This window comes from Medicago sativa, chromosome 4 (assembly GCF_051527215.1).
Source record: "Medicago sativa cultivar Bolivia chromosome 4, Bolivia_mono, whole genome shotgun sequence".
In the NCBI taxonomy this organism is placed as follows: domain Eukaryota; kingdom Viridiplantae; phylum Streptophyta; class Magnoliopsida; order Fabales; family Fabaceae; genus Medicago; species Medicago sativa.
Window position 1 is genome coordinate 5747016 of NC_140752.1, and position 14933 is coordinate 5761948.

The 14933-nt window shown below is 35.1% G+C and overlaps 3 protein-coding genes across 8 annotated transcripts; 2 read left to right on the forward strand and 1 right to left on the reverse strand.

Annotated features, from left to right (window-relative positions):
- Nucleotides 1-49: 49 nt before the first annotated feature.
- LPA3 (Low PSII Accumulation 3) lies at nt 50-5680 on the forward strand. 3 transcript variants are annotated; one of them, XM_085758209.1, is made up of 12 exons: nt 50-403; nt 1519-1549; nt 1989-2081; nt 2192-2254; nt 2439-2550; nt 2734-2819; nt 3561-3619; nt 3725-3827; nt 3938-3998; nt 4730-4812; nt 4896-4976; nt 5297-5680. In XM_085758209.1, exons 1-12 carry the CDS (start codon nt 87-89, stop codon nt 5354-5356), a joined length of 1149 nt encoding a protein of 382 aa, XP_085614335.1. In that variant the 5' UTR covers nt 50-86; the 3' UTR covers nt 5357-5680. The 3 variants fall into 3 exon arrangements, with proteins under 3 accessions (XP_085614335.1, XP_085614336.1, XP_085614337.1); XM_085758210.1 differs by lacking the exon at nt 2192-2254; XM_085758211.1 differs by lacking the exons at nt 1989-2081; nt 2192-2254.
- A 36-nt stretch (nt 5681-5716) lies between these two features.
- Nucleotides 5717-10520, reverse strand: LOC146925748 (putative cyclic nucleotide-gated ion channel 7). Of its 3 annotated transcripts, XM_085758206.1 has the most exons (8): nt 10400-10509; nt 9680-9794; nt 8727-9318; nt 8412-8624; nt 7703-8013; nt 7209-7320; nt 6881-7117; nt 5717-6764 (listed from the first exon to the last, which is right to left on the reverse strand). In XM_085758206.1, exons 2-8 carry the CDS (start codon nt 9736-9738, stop codon nt 6054-6056), a joined length of 2235 nt encoding a protein of 744 aa, XP_085614332.1. In that variant the 5' UTR covers nt 9739-9794; nt 10400-10509; the 3' UTR covers nt 5717-6053. The 3 variants fall into 3 exon arrangements, with proteins under 3 accessions (XP_085614332.1, XP_085614331.1, XP_085614334.1); XM_085758205.1 differs by lacking the exon at nt 9680-9794 and having other exon boundaries at nt 10400-10520; XM_085758208.1 differs by lacking the exon at nt 10400-10509 and having other exon boundaries at nt 8727-9330; nt 9680-9786.
- Nucleotides 10521-10776: 256 nt separating this feature from the next.
- LOC146925749 (uncharacterized) lies at nt 10777-14839 on the forward strand. 2 transcript variants are annotated; one of them, XM_085758212.1, is made up of 8 exons: nt 10777-10981; nt 11366-11447; nt 11573-11813; nt 12073-12444; nt 12577-12712; nt 13566-13805; nt 13901-14453; nt 14578-14839. In XM_085758212.1, the coding sequence occupies exons 3-5, from the start codon at nt 11664-11666 to the stop codon at nt 12607-12609; spliced, it is 555 nt and encodes a 184-aa protein (XP_085614338.1). In that variant the 5' UTR covers nt 10777-10981; nt 11366-11447; nt 11573-11663; the 3' UTR covers nt 12610-12712; nt 13566-13805; nt 13901-14453; nt 14578-14839. The 2 variants fall into 2 exon arrangements, with proteins under 2 accessions (XP_085614338.1, XP_085614339.1); XM_085758213.1 differs by lacking the exons at nt 13566-13805; nt 13901-14453; nt 14578-14839 and adding an exon at nt 13331-13466.
- The last annotated feature ends 94 nt before the right edge of the window (nt 14840-14933 follow it).

Below are 14933 nucleotides of genomic sequence, written 5' to 3' on the forward strand. Positions count from 1 at the left end.
TTTTACACAAAAAATGATTTAAATGTTGGTATATCTCTATTCCATATTTGTGCTGAGCCAATTTCAGTGCCACACAACACAACACAATGCTACTATCCATGGCTATGGCTATGTCATCTCTACCTCACAACCTCACTTTTCTTCCTTCACATCTTTCTCCACTATCTTCTTCACCTTCTTCAATTTCTACTACTAAATCTCTTCGAAACACTTCTTTATTCAAAATCAAATGCATTAAAACCGAAAAAGAAGCTTCTTCATCAGAGCCAAATCGTGGTTTCGATCCTAAATCAGGTGTATCTGTTTACAAACCTAAGTCTTATGAAGTTCTCGCTACTGATGCTGCTAATTCACTCAATTTTGCTCTTCAAGATGGAAAACTGAGACTCGAAATCGATTTCCCGTACGTTTAATTTTCATTCTCTTTTTCAGTTACTATATTGAGTTTACTTGAGTGTAAGTAGTTTATGTTTGGATACATTTATGTAAGAATTTAATTAGTCTATTCTGCATGTGTCGCCACGTCAATTAATGAATATGAAAACACGTGAATTGTGTAATAATTGTACACTAAGTGAGACACCGACATGTAGACACCGAAAATTTGAGAAAATAGCAATGATTGAACGTAATCACATGTGTCAGTGTCTTATTACTCAGTGTAGTGGCACATACACATCTTGAACCGTAAATGTCCGTGATATGTACTACATAGAACTAGTCTTATCACTGGTTGCATTCTTGATATTGTGAAAATTTATGGATAAATGGAGAGCTAGTTGTTGATGAGTCTGTCAAAATCTTTATGTTGCGGTTGTTGAGTGTGTGGATCAAGATTCCTTGTATTCATGCATTAGCTTGGAGCCAATTGATCAATATTTTAATTCTGATTTTAAGTTCAATAAATCAGCTTTAAAAGCAAATTTAAAATCGGAAATGTTGGGTATTGATTCTATGGCTTCGAGCTATTGACTATGTGAACGTGGATTCTTTGACTGTAGTAGGTAATCAAAATTTGCTTATAGTTGCTTTGCTATTATTATGGATGCATGGTTTGAATGTTTTTAATTGAGAGCTAATATTGATTGAGAAACTGTATTCCAAATTACTTGTTTGGATCCTACACAAAAATAGATTCTCTACCGTTGATATTTGGTGACTTTAGTGTACTTAGGGGACATAATAGTAATTAAAAGGAGATTATTTGGTTGAGAGATAATATTTGGTTAAGACAGAGATAGAGAGAAAGTTACCAAAATGTAGACAATCGAAAGGGAGAGAATCCCTCTCTGTCCTAAACTCAACGTTCATGCTCTCGATATTTAATATTATTCAATATTTATCTATGGAAAGGTAAACATGATTGACCTACATTTTCAACATTTTTTCTTCTTTCAAATCTTTATAACTCAAGCTTAGTGTAAGTTAATCTACACATAATAACAATATTTTGCTTGCGGCTTTTATGTGCTGGGATTCCATTCCTGATCTTTTTTGTTCCCGGGGTTATGTATGCAGGCCCTTGCCCAGCAACATTTCTTCATATAAGGTACTATTCTTTGCTCTGGTGATGCATGCTTTCTCAAGTGAAGTGAGTTATTTGTTTCAGTTTTAGTCCTTCATTGTATATAGGTCTATGTTTTTGGAGAGAGTAATAACTAATAATTACAAAGTTCCAAATATTAGTAGGATAAATTATACATTTTCAAATTATTGATGATCTTGTCGCATGCCTTTGTTTACCATGGATTTTAACAAATTTTCATTATGGCTCTTTATGCCTCGGTTCATCTCTGCCTACTTCTGATTAGCAAAATATTTCAAGTTAGTTATTTAGTTGATATTTGTAGCTAAGCTAATATGATGGGCTTAGATGATTTCATTTTCATGCTTAAAGAAACTGTTCTGGTTGACAGTTGACGTTTTTGAGGCATGCTTGTCTCTGAATACATTGCACATAATTTTCTCAAATTCCTAAATATTTCAAGGGATCTTCAGATGATTTCATCGATGCCAACATTCAACTTGTCTTGGCTGTTGTAAAAAAGCTACAGGAGAAAAAAGAGACCAGAGCTTGCATAGTAAGAAAATACAACTTTTTTTTTCCTTTCAAAGCAACAAATACTTCTTTTCACAGATAAATTTTATAATGTTTCTCCGAGATGTCACTAGATTTGGGACTTTTTTGTAGGTATTCCCTGATAAACCAGAAAAGCTTCGAGCCTCTCAGTTGTTCAAAGCAGCTCTGGATTCAGTAATGAAAAATTTATTATGAATATTCTTATTTACTATGAGGCTTTTCTAAAGAAAATGCCATAAAATGATCACACTATTGGAAAATTCTAAAGTATTTAAACTATGTACCATAAAGAATGAAGATATCATAGTCATATTGAAGCCTGTCATATTCTGAAGTTTCATCTTTATTTTGTTTCAAGGTTGATGGCCTTACTATAGGCTCCTTAGATGATATCCCTGCAGGACCTGTGGCTTCATTTTTCAGATCTGTTAGAAACACCCTTGATTTTGACTTTGAAGATGAGAATGAAGGTTAGCTCTTGCGGGAAAATGGATTTTTAAGTAATAATAACTTTTTTACTCTAGTTACCATGTTTGAAACTTATGCGTTACAGTATCAAATTTTTCTTGAGTCATATTGGTTAAGCTTTGTTTCTATGTAAAACACGCATGATAAAAACAATATTTTGACAATTAAATTTCTTAGAAGTGCAGGTCGTTGGCAGTCAAGTGAACCTCCATCGCTCTACATATTCATTAATAGCAGTACACGTGAACTTGGTTATATTGAGAAGTATGTGGTATGGTGCCTCTGCCATTAGAAGGTTTCATGATTTTTTATCTGTTCGGTATCAAATCTTTGACGTGCAAATGAAATTTCATTCTTATCTGTATTAGCTTGGTCTTTGATTCTTTGGTAGGAGACGTTTATTTTTTCTCCATTGGTGATAAATAATGTGCAATAATACACGACTTGAGTTCTTTCATTTGTTTTTTTTGGTCAGCATGCAAAATTCTGCAATTTGTTGAGTTTAGCTTCTCTGTCTATTGTTACAACTCACTCTTAGCTCCTGATTGGGGTGTACAAGCTAATACTGATTTAATGCTAATTTATACGGTCAAACCCAAGGGAATATAATCATACTAAGAACACTTGAGGAACAAAAGAGGGAGCTACCGGAAAATTGATAGAGGTGTGCCCCTATATTTCTAATTCCAGAATGACAAACACTCACCATTACCAATAGCACAATATAAACCAAAAGAAAGAATAATCCCTATCCCTACAGCTGTATTATACTGAAGACAACAAAGATCACCAATTGACCACACAACTTGATCCCTATCCCAGTGACCGCATTAAATGGTAAAACTTGATGTAGGCTCTGGTTTTGACTTTTGATAGCCTTTGTTGGTGAAATGTGAGTTTCTTAATATGGATAGATAATCAATTTATTTGATTGAACACGTTAATTATGTGCACTGGCTTCGCCTAGTTATTTAATTTGATGTATATATCTTCTATTACTACTATTTTGCAGGAAAAATTTGCTCCATCAACCCCAACACTTTTATTTAATCTTGAGCTAGATACACTACGGTATATGTTGTACTCTTTTTTGTTTATTGGAATTTTCATGCATGTCTAAGTCCTTAACTACGTCGGACACTTATGTTTGACAAATATTAAATACTGAATTCGCAGTGCTGATTTAGGCCTTCTAGGCTTCCCACCCAAAGATTTGCAATACCGCTTTCTTTCTCAATTTACTCCAGTGTTCTACATTCGGATCAGAGATTATTCAAAGGTACCCCCTTCTCTATTGAATAGTCCCTAGATATTTATCATTATCTGAGTAAAAAAATAATATTTTCTCAAATAATATGAGGCATTGACTGTACTTTTGCTGTTTTCTAGACAGTTGCAGTAGCACCTTATATTGTCAATTACAGTGGAGCTGTGTTTCGCCAGTACCCTGGTACAGCTATATATTTATATGCTATATTTACATACATGCATGTATTTGAGCAACACACTCTTATCAAATGTTTTCTACCTAATAATCTGTGATACATGATCTATAAATTAAATATTAACGTTATTAAAACTAAAGCTAAACTGAAATACAATGCTGAGAGAAGTTGTGTTAAAAGAAAGGTCGTATTTGTACTAATGCTTCTTACCACCAGTTATCTAATATTAACACCAGATATTGCAAGGAAGATTTTCAGTATATGTAACAACAATAGGTGATGTTCTATAAAAGAATGTGCTTACATACTTCCCTTTTTGGCATGGGGGTAATTTTTGTTTTTTACCCTAACACAACACCTAATTAGTAAGGGAAAGAGGAATATGGCCATATTTCCTCTATTTCTCATTTGACGTGGCTAAATTCCTTTGACTTGAAGTAAGTCACAAAGAATTATCAAAATCTGGCTTTGTTGTCCTTTACCTTATTGCATATTACATGATAACTAATGGCAAGATATCTGTATCACCTGAAAAAAGCAGGGCATAGATGTCAAATTGTCAATAAGAAAAAGGGAGGATATCAATATTCATTTGTGTAATGAATTTGGAAAAGCACATTTAACCAGCAGTTAACACCAGATAGCTAGTTTTTTTTTATTTTTATTGTACAACCAATATGCTTTTATTTGCCAATTATATGAATGATGCCCTAAATTTTTTTCATAAATTGTTCAGGTCCCTGGCAGGTGATGCTTAAGCAAACCGATGGTTCTTATGCTTGTGTAGCAGAAAGTGCAACTCGCTTCACCCTTGGTGAAGTAAGTTCATGAACTTCACCTTATTTTCTTACTAACTGTGAATATTTGTGTATACCTTATCTAATATCTATTGGCTTGTCTAGGCCAAAGAAGAACTGTTGAGGGTCCTTGGACTTCAAGAAGAAGAGGGAAGCTCTCTAGAATTTCTACGAAGAGGCTATAGGGTATTCTTGTTTACTAAATCCGTTTGCGTTGCTTTTATGCATGCTTGTGTCCTTTTTGCTATGGTTGAAATAATTATTTTTACTGTTATTTTTCCTCTTATGTAAAATTTACACATTCCCGTGGTTCTGCACTGCATCTTTATAATGCTATTCCCAATTATATTCCCTAATGTGCATAAATACCAACCTTCTTAAAATATTTATACAAGTGAAATGAGCCAAATTTTCATTATAGTGGGTTATTATGGGATCATAAATCATATTTGGCCATGTCTCTAGTCCAGTTTTAAATCTGTTACCAACATCTTGTGATATTGCAGTCAAGCACGTGGTGGGAAGAAGATTCTGATTTGGAAGTATCATCTGCATGGCGGACCTGAGTAGAACATTGCTAGAGGAGGTTCTGTGCTTTATTGTCCATCCACACGCAATGGTCATCGAATGCTCATATGCAGAGAAAGAAGGCATTGCCTACATAGTTTTTTCTTTTAAAGTGATTTGATGTGATACTTTTGCCAAAGAAATACGAGGACAAAGCAAACACACTGTTGTAACTATGTCAATTGTAACTTATATTATCAAAAAATATTGTAACTTGTATGATGCCTTAGGCTGTCTTGAATTGCAAGATATCAGTTGAGTTACACCAAATATGTATGATTATAATGATAGCAATTCAACAGTAAAATGTTCAAACTCTAGCAGCTCTGCCCCATGCACAGTTTAATTAATGTACACTGTTAACGAGTAAAATGTTATGTTTATCAGCAAGTATTTTGAAAAATTTACACAAATCATGACAGCTGTCACTAGCAAGTAAGCAAGCATGTAGATGTGTTACACTTGGCATATAAGCAGCTATATTATCTAAATTTCAAATGCCTATCGAAATTCAACAAGCCTAGAGCCATGTATTTATAGGCTAACCACACCAAAATGTTTGTCACACTGTATAAGCCAACACTGCAGCTGACAAATACATATACTTTACAAGTACAAATAGTGTCATGCTGAAGGACAATCGCAGCGGCAGCAGTGGAAATGAAGATAACACAGTCCTCATAAGCAAGAACTTCTTCACTCTTCATCATTGAGAGCACTGAAATCAGGTTCTGAGGGCTTTGGGATATTCACCAGCTCTCTTGAACTTGGTACTCGAAGTCTATGACCACGAAGATTAGCAGCAAACCGAGAAGCATAGACTGTTGTATTAAGTCCAAATTTTGACGAACTTTGAGGACCCGGAACCAACGCCCTTGCAGAATCATCACTTCCCGGGTAATCAGATTCGTAGTATTCTTCTTCCTCCTTCCTTCGCCTTCGCCTTAAATGCTTCCTCCATGCAGCTTGAATATAGATTGCAGCCCATGTTCTCCATTGTTGCGAATAGAAACGGAATGTATGCTGAACCTGTCTACTATGTATGTGTCTAAACTGTGATGCAACAAACTTCAATTCCTCTGCTTCTAAAGCAAATGCCTCTACCTCACTCATAGCTTTCACGGTTCTTGTTGATGATGGCAAGCTTGCTGCAGATTTTGGATCCAATGCCCATGTTAGCAACTCTTCACCACAAAAATCACCTTCCTTCAAAACTCCTCTGTTGAAGAAGCCACTTCTTCCACCATCTGTAGTAACACTCTCTAGACGACCACGAATGATGAACAACATCTCATCAACTGGATCACCTTCCCTAACTATGTAAGTCTTCTCTGTATATAAACTCGGTTTCAATCGCTCACATATCGCGTCAAGCAAGCGTTCGTCCATGTTAGCAAAGAGAGGAACCTGAATAATATATGTCATACACAGAATGCTAATGAGAAAATAAAGAGTTAGAAGGAACACTTTTCTGTTGCAATGAGAAATCTCAGAAAGGACAAATTAGTTTGCTCAGTACTCACCCTTCTGACTAAATTCAAACAAAGATGACGTTTGATATCTCTTCTAAGATCTTTTGGAAGACTCTGAACCAAATTTTCTTCATCGACCCCTCGGGTGTTCAACCACTTGTATTGGTCGTAGCGTCTGACTCTTTCCCTTAGGTCCGGAGGAAGCAAGCGATGATGCATCCACTGCTCGGAGTCACGCCTTTTGATCCTCATTTCCTCCAGACGAACCGACATTGATTGAAGGTAGGTCTGTCCAATTGCATTTATAACACAAGGATTAAAGTATAATAGTAATCAAGATGCAATAAATCAATGTTTACAGTAAAAACTTTCGGTTTACCTGCATGTTTCCAATCAGAAGAGCAAAGAGCACAAGCCCCATAATAGCTATTACTATGGAAAACAAAACCTCTCCAGGGTAGGTACTAGTCAGAAGCCCCTGACCAAGTGTACTGTGAAAAGCAAAACAGAATGATATTTGGTCAAAGTGTGAACATGTTATCATCTTATGTGTTCATATTTTGAATCAATAAGAATCAAAGCATATTTATAAAGGATGATATAGGTTAACCCAACATCAAGTGAATCTACAATCTAAAATTCTATAAATTATAGATTTAAGACATATGAAGCACCGACTTTGATATGAAGACCAGACACACATATGGGCACATGCACCTCTACATGGCTAATGTGAAAAACATAGGACACCGACACTAATACATATATATTTATTAATTATAATTACATTTATAAACCAAGTGTTTTATAGGTGTTATAAAGAGGACTCATGTAGATAATATATAGTTCTAAAGAATCATAGAAAGAACATACCTTAAATTCTGAAGTCCCCACCATAGACAGTAACAAAATTTGGGGAAAACTTCTATGGAAGCAACAATATGAGATTCTATAGCTTGAGAAAAGATTCCATAGTTAAAAGCTGAGTTATCATCTTCAACAAAGCATTTACTTTTGAGCACAGATTGACTGACATTTCTCCAACTGTCATACCCTGGTATATGCTTACTTGAACTTCCACAATACAAGAAATGTGAATTACATCCCTCAACTTCTTTACATGCTTTCTTCCAGCATGTGTCGTTACGTTCTATCGCTAGCAAGTACCACACAGAACCCGTTATCTACAAAATAATAGTTAGAAAGAAACATTGATCATTCGTGTCGGTAACAAGAATGCTAGAGCTTCCGCCTATAGCGTAATCTATTCTAACCTCTATGTCAGAATATCTACAAAAGCATCATAATTAAAACTCAAAAAATTGAATATAAATAAATTTTGGTGTCCAATCGGGAAGTATCAAGAAGTGTATGAGGAGTATCAATTTTAATGGGAAGTTTCCATAGAAAAATTGGATGCTTTTTGGACATGTATCGAGAAATATCCAAAGAGAATATGTGAATGATAGTGATACAGATACGACACCAACACTTTTTCTTTTATGGAGTATCCGAGCTTCATAAGTGATACAGAAGCAATGGAGAATTAAAACAGAAGAATTGTCTTAAGAAATGAACTTACATGGCTAGCAAGCATATACCAGATCAAATAGTACATGGCACCAAGCAATGCATTTTCAGAAAAAACACCAGCTGTCTTTTTAACTTCTGAAGCCAAAGGTATGAACCGTACCATTCTCGGAAAATATTGCATGATAACATGTCTCAATAGTGATGTTTTTGTATCCAATACCTCCATGCGTCTTGCGCTATAAAGATACCTCCACACTACAATCTACAACAAACATTAAGACATATTGGCAAAAAAAAAAAAAAAAATAGAGATGAGACATTACGTAGTACGCAAAACATATTGAGCATGGATGGTATCTCAAACCTGTGGCAGTGGCAGTACAGACCAGAAGTCAATAATGAAATATCGTTGTAAATATCGCTTTGCGATCAATCCAGGATCTATGACAAGTTCACCTCTTCCAAATACTCGAGATGAAGGTGCAATGAAGGCGGTGCGGAATTGGAAACTTATGCGAATGAGATAAATACAATCACATATTGTTCTCAATGTAACAGTAAAACTTGCTAGCTTGTTATCTATGGCTAAACAATATGATTTGTGGTTGAAATAAGGAAGATAAAAAAAGAAAGGATCACAAGCTACAGAAAGGATGCATAGAATCTCGAAAAACTTGTTCCAATACAGAAGATTCTTATCTTGAGGATCAAATACTTTTTTCTGTGACACTTTAAGATCTTCTGGAAAAACTCCCCAAGTGACTCCACTTTTGAGTGATCTTCCAATATTCATTAGTCCATCTGATCCCTTTTTCACTCCGACTCGAAACGATTTCGACGAATTTTTTTTCCCGCGGCCGGGAATAGGAAAAGGCAAACAATCTAAATTAAATCTTAACTTCTTCATCCCACTTGAGCTAGATGGCATTGACGAATTGGAATCCAAATCATCCAACCTACATCATCCACTGTATATTAGTCTGAAAGATGCTTATGTTAACAAATTGGACATTGCATACCCTAAACTTAAAGTGGAATATAACAAAAAAAAAATGCAAGTAAAATCAAAATTTAGTCCATGTTCTTAAATTAACCAATAGAACCAAGTGGTTAATGAACTTCCGTTAATGACAAATCTATCGAGAGTATATCCAGGTTCGGATCTTGACTGGAACAATCATTGATCAAACTTTACTTGCATCCTAACCAAAATCCAGATTAATAGAGTCTCTTTCCCCCGAGAACCAGAGAGTTAAGATAACGGAAAAAAAAAAGTAACCAATCACATTGATATGTTATACCCAAAAATAAAAATACCTCACAAATTTCTCCTTCTGACCTTCAATATACTGTGACTTGTAACCAGAATCAAACATTGTGAAGAAAATAACATAGAGATCTACCAGAAATACTAGATATGTCTAGCAATTTCCTGTCATAAGAAATTCATACAATGCATAAGCTCTAGTAGAATATGAAATTCAAACAGTTATAATGTAGAATGAAAAAATAGTGAAATTTAAAATAATCGTTACAAAATAAAAGGATTAAAAAATCACACACAAAGGAACCTAATGAATTATATGATGAAGCATGGACACTCTTCGGATTAAACGTGTCCAGTGTCGTGTCCGACACCGACACATATAATTACAATGAATTATATGATTTACTCAAATTATTAGCGGTGTCAGCGTGTTAGTGTCCGTCCTGTGCTTCATATATCACAAGGAAACCTTGAAATAATAATTTTGATCAAACATGTCTCTTTTTAGATTTGAACAACCTATGTTCTTATAAACCATTTTTGTTCATAAAAATGATTTCAAACACAATTCTTAGAATAATTTATTTATAATGATTTTCAACAATCCAATTCCCAGGTATAAATTAAGAAACAAAATCATCTTCAGGGTTGTTCATATCCAATGGAAAATAATATATTTTCTATTTCTAATCTATGAAAGATGAAAATTGGATTTAAAAAGTTTCTCTAAATAAATAAAAAATGAAGAGAAAATATATGCAGAAACTTACTGTGAGAATGTTTGAAGGCATTGATTATACCAAAATATGGTACATTGAGTTTTCTGGAGAGGAAAAAGAGAAAGAGAATGCATGGGAGAGGGAGAAACCTTTGTCACCATGTTTTTCGACTTGATTTAGGAACATTATAAGACCGTTATGACAGTTACATGTGTAGCCCCCACATTTCAGACACGTTTCAGATTGCTTTTTTTGGAGTTTTTCTACTATTTTTATACCAGAAAAAACAAGGCCTATATAATTCCATTTTTGCCCCCATTTTAGACACTTTAGGGGTATTGAGGTCATTTCCTTATTGGTAAAATTTCTTTGTTGACACCTCATCATTTTTTCACTATATATACTCACTTTTGGGCTCTCATTTCATCAGTAGTTAGATATATATTGTGTTATTAAGATTGTTCACGCGTTTGAAAAACCAGGAGAAAGAAAGGGAAGAAGAAACAACCACTGCTCCTTCCTCCAATCGATGTTGGCTTCAGAAACAACCCTCAATTATTTTTGATTTTCAATTAGGATTCACTTTCTTTTCTTTTCTTCTTTCTCAAATTTTCGTTTTGGTCTTCATCATAGGTAAGTTCCTCTTCCTTTGATCAATTGAAAATCATGATTAGATTAATTTTTATGTTATTTCCTTAATCGCTGTTATGTATGTTCCATTGCATGTTGAAGTTCTTCTTTTTCCAAAATATTTTGGTGTTTCAGTTTAAATTTGGCTTGCATGTCTCCAGGAAATTGTTTTAGTGATTTTATGGTTTGATTTATTGGTTTAGGGTTTGATTTTAGGGTTTGATTTCTTGGTTTTGGGTTTGATTGTTTTTTTTATGTATGTGTGTAATTGTATGCGTGTGTGTGTAATTGTGCATGTTTGTGTATTTGTAGGAAGAAATTTTTATGAATGCTGAATTTGTGATGATTTTTTATTTATGGCTGAAATATATGTTGTTTTGTAAATAGGGAACTTCTACAGTTCTTAAGGAACCTATTGGAGTTGTGTATACAAACGAGGATTCAATTAACAGAAAGAATTTGGCTCGAGGTATTTTATTTGTGATTTCTTCTGTTGTTTAGTTAGATTTGCGGTTCATGGTTGTTAAAGTTTTGTTCATGTGTAACATTAATGTTATGTTATGTTGACCCGGGTCTGCAATTGGCGAAAACAAGGGAGCACGTGTCTGCAAGGGTATTGTCAGCCACAACCAAGGAAGATGAAGCTGAAAAGGATGCCACCATCAAACTTGCGATAGATTCAATTATGCAAGGAAATCAAGGCGGCGAGGGTACCTTGGAGAAAGCCGACGCAACTGGTGAAAATGTAAACGGGGAAGATGATATTGATGTTGACGATAATGATGGGAAACTCGCTAAATCGTCTCATGATTCTATCCAAGAGCCTTTAGTTAAGGTAGGTGATATATTCTCCTCTTGGTTTGTATGTTGTTTCTCTGTTCAGTTTGTATCATTTACTGCTGCGTTCAAGTAGGATTAGGAGCATTGCTACTTCTCCTGTATAAGCTGTTTTTGCTGGCTCTCCTACATAACCTAACCTGCGCATAACTTTGCTTGCCTGCAATTTGAATGTATCTGTTTCTATTTTCTATTAACAGAAGTGTCTTGTCTTCTGAATCTTCTAGCTTTGCTATTGACTTTGTAGCTTTGAGCAGAAAACTGATAGGTTTTGGAAGTTTAGTGAAGTAGATGATAGATGGATTGAAGTGAAACTACCATGTGATTTGGTGCCTTGTGTTAATAGTGAAGGTAGTAGTGAAGTGAATAGAAGGGAAGAAAGATTGGAAGAGGAACATGAGTTGGATGAGAAAAGGATGATTTTGGATATTGTTTTGCCTTTGAGAAAGAGAATTTCATTGACAAAAATGTCTGAGACTTTTGTGTGGATCATTGGTGAAAGTGGTTGTATCTATAAATGGTTTTGGAATGGACTTGAATGGGTGATTGCTCCTCATGATTTACCAGTTGCTGTTTTTATCATTAGTCAAAAAATTCTTGCTCTATCTGAATCAGGAAATCTTTATCAGGTTACAACTATATCACTTCTCTTAATATTGATATAGCTTGGCAAATTGGCATGTAAAACTGTTAGCGTTAATTGTTCAATAAAACAATTATCGCGTTAGTTATATTGGGTTAACAATTTTTTGCACTTCCAGTTGAGGAAAAACAGAAATATGCACGGGCTGTGAATGAATCTGAAGGGTATGGAAATGACTGAATAGTATCAGATAAGCAAGTCCTTGACTGGTCTTATCGCCTTACTCTTCAGCCAGAAAATCCTATTGATTTCAGGTACTACTACCCTTTTCTTATGGTGAATTCAAATGTGTATAATCATCTTTTAAGCATGATCCTATTGACAAAACCTCATGTACCTCAGCTGCTCATTGAATGTCCTGAAAAAGAGAGGTGTTATTTTGCCACACAAATTTAACTACATATTTGAATTGTGTCAATTAACATTCTAATTTGATATCAAAATTTTATTTCGATGTAACTACTATTAAACTGAACAATTCCTCTACTATTATGAGGATTTCTTAAGGGTCACATTTCAAATCCTGCTTTGTGTTTAGTCCCCCGAAACTCCTTTTGTTTTATGAAGGTAACTTGGTGCCTCAGTGTATAAGGTTACAAGTCTACAATACAGTTAGTTTGCATGATTTTTTTAGCTTGCAAAATGCTTAGATGCATTGTAATATAACATGTATTTAGTACGAAAAGAACCACTTTTCGAAGCTGAAAGTGATGCAAATCAAGAGAAAAAAAATGAAGAATCTACATTTTTTTTATTCATCTAAAGGGTTATTTTGGTATTGTCTAACAGACTAACACTGAACATAAATTATGATCCTCACTTTTTCTTTTTATGTTGCTTTCTGACCTGTTACCTGGGTCAATCATTTGCAGCATAATTAAGGGAAATAGCTGCATTTTTCACCGACTGAGTTTTATGCAGTGTTTCTCATATCATCTACGTAAAAAAAAAGTGTGGATTCAAATACATTATTTATAGCTTATAAGTTTATTTGACAGTCGAGATTAGAGGAGCATCCGAGTATGATAAGATAAGTTATCATATTCATATACAATCACTTATTGGATGAATTAATTCATTTGCAATTTTTGGTGATCTTTGCAATAGTTTGGCCCGCTGCCAAATGCACGACCTGTTATGCCACTTCCTATGCCAGACCAAAGAATTGGAAACAACTCTTTCCGACCTTTACCTCCAGCTGGCCCACATGCTCTACTCCAGATTCTACCTCATCCGAATCCTGGTCCTAATGCGTCAAGCCAACAGCCAACTGTTGGATATTCTAATTTGATTAGTTCGCTCATGGCCCAAGGTGTTATCTCATTGGCTAATCAAGCCCCTGCGGAGGTAACTAAATCAATCGTTAGTTCAGTTTTTATATCACATTTTCCTTCCATTTTGCTCCATTGCGTACCAATTTTGTTATTGTATTCTGTTTGTAGGATTTTATTGGCCTTGAGTTTGATCCAAATATTCTCAAGGTTCGTCATGAATCTGTAATTTGTGCCTTATATGGTGATTTTCCTAGACAGTGCACAACTTATGGCCACTGATTCAAATCCAAAGATGAGAACAACAGTCACATGGATTGGCATGTGAGAAAGAACCGTATGTCTAAAAACTGTAAGCAAAAGTCCTCTCGCAAATGGTTTGTGAGTGAGACGATGTGGCTAAAAGGTGCAGAGACGTTGGGAGTTAAGTCAGCTCCAGGTTTTTTGCCAACCGAGACCACCGAAGAAAATAAAGATGAAGAGTTGGCAGTTCCGTCCGACGAGGATCAAAATACATGTGCATTATGTGGAAAACCTTTTGACGTGTTTTACAGTGATGAAACGGAGGATTGGATGTGCAGAGGAGCTGTATACCTTAGTGCGCCTAATGGAATAACAACAGGCATGGACAGGTGGCATGGACAGGTCGCTGTTAGGCCCCATTATTCATGCTAAATGCAGATCTTAATCTACCCCGTGTGATGATTTTGCGGTATATGAAGGGGTATGTGTGTCTATTTAATCGCTGCTAACTTCGCATGATGTTATTATTGCAAGTGGACTTTTGCATGTGCTGGTGTTCTTCAAGCCGGAAATATTTATTCTTTTGTTTTCATCATTATATGCAGGGCACCTATGAAGAAGGCAGTCAAAGAAAACGAACGCGGAGCTGACTATAGTACTCCACTTTTGTTCGTTGTAACTTACGAGTTCCGGATTAATGTATGATTTTACATTTTTTTAGAGTAGAGCACAATCTTCTGAAATACATGGACTCTTGCCTAAATTATGTACATGTTTGCAAACCTGTAGCACTTCTCTTTTTTCTTTTTGGAAAGTTGTCAAATATAGCTCTATACCTACTTGGTCTTTTATTAAAGATAGTGAAAACAGTTTGGTTTTGCTAGAGGTAGGTGGTGAGAACCCTCTTGATAGCCCGTAAATTGGCATTCCCCAGTTTTGTTTTAGACTTCTTTTTGTGTTT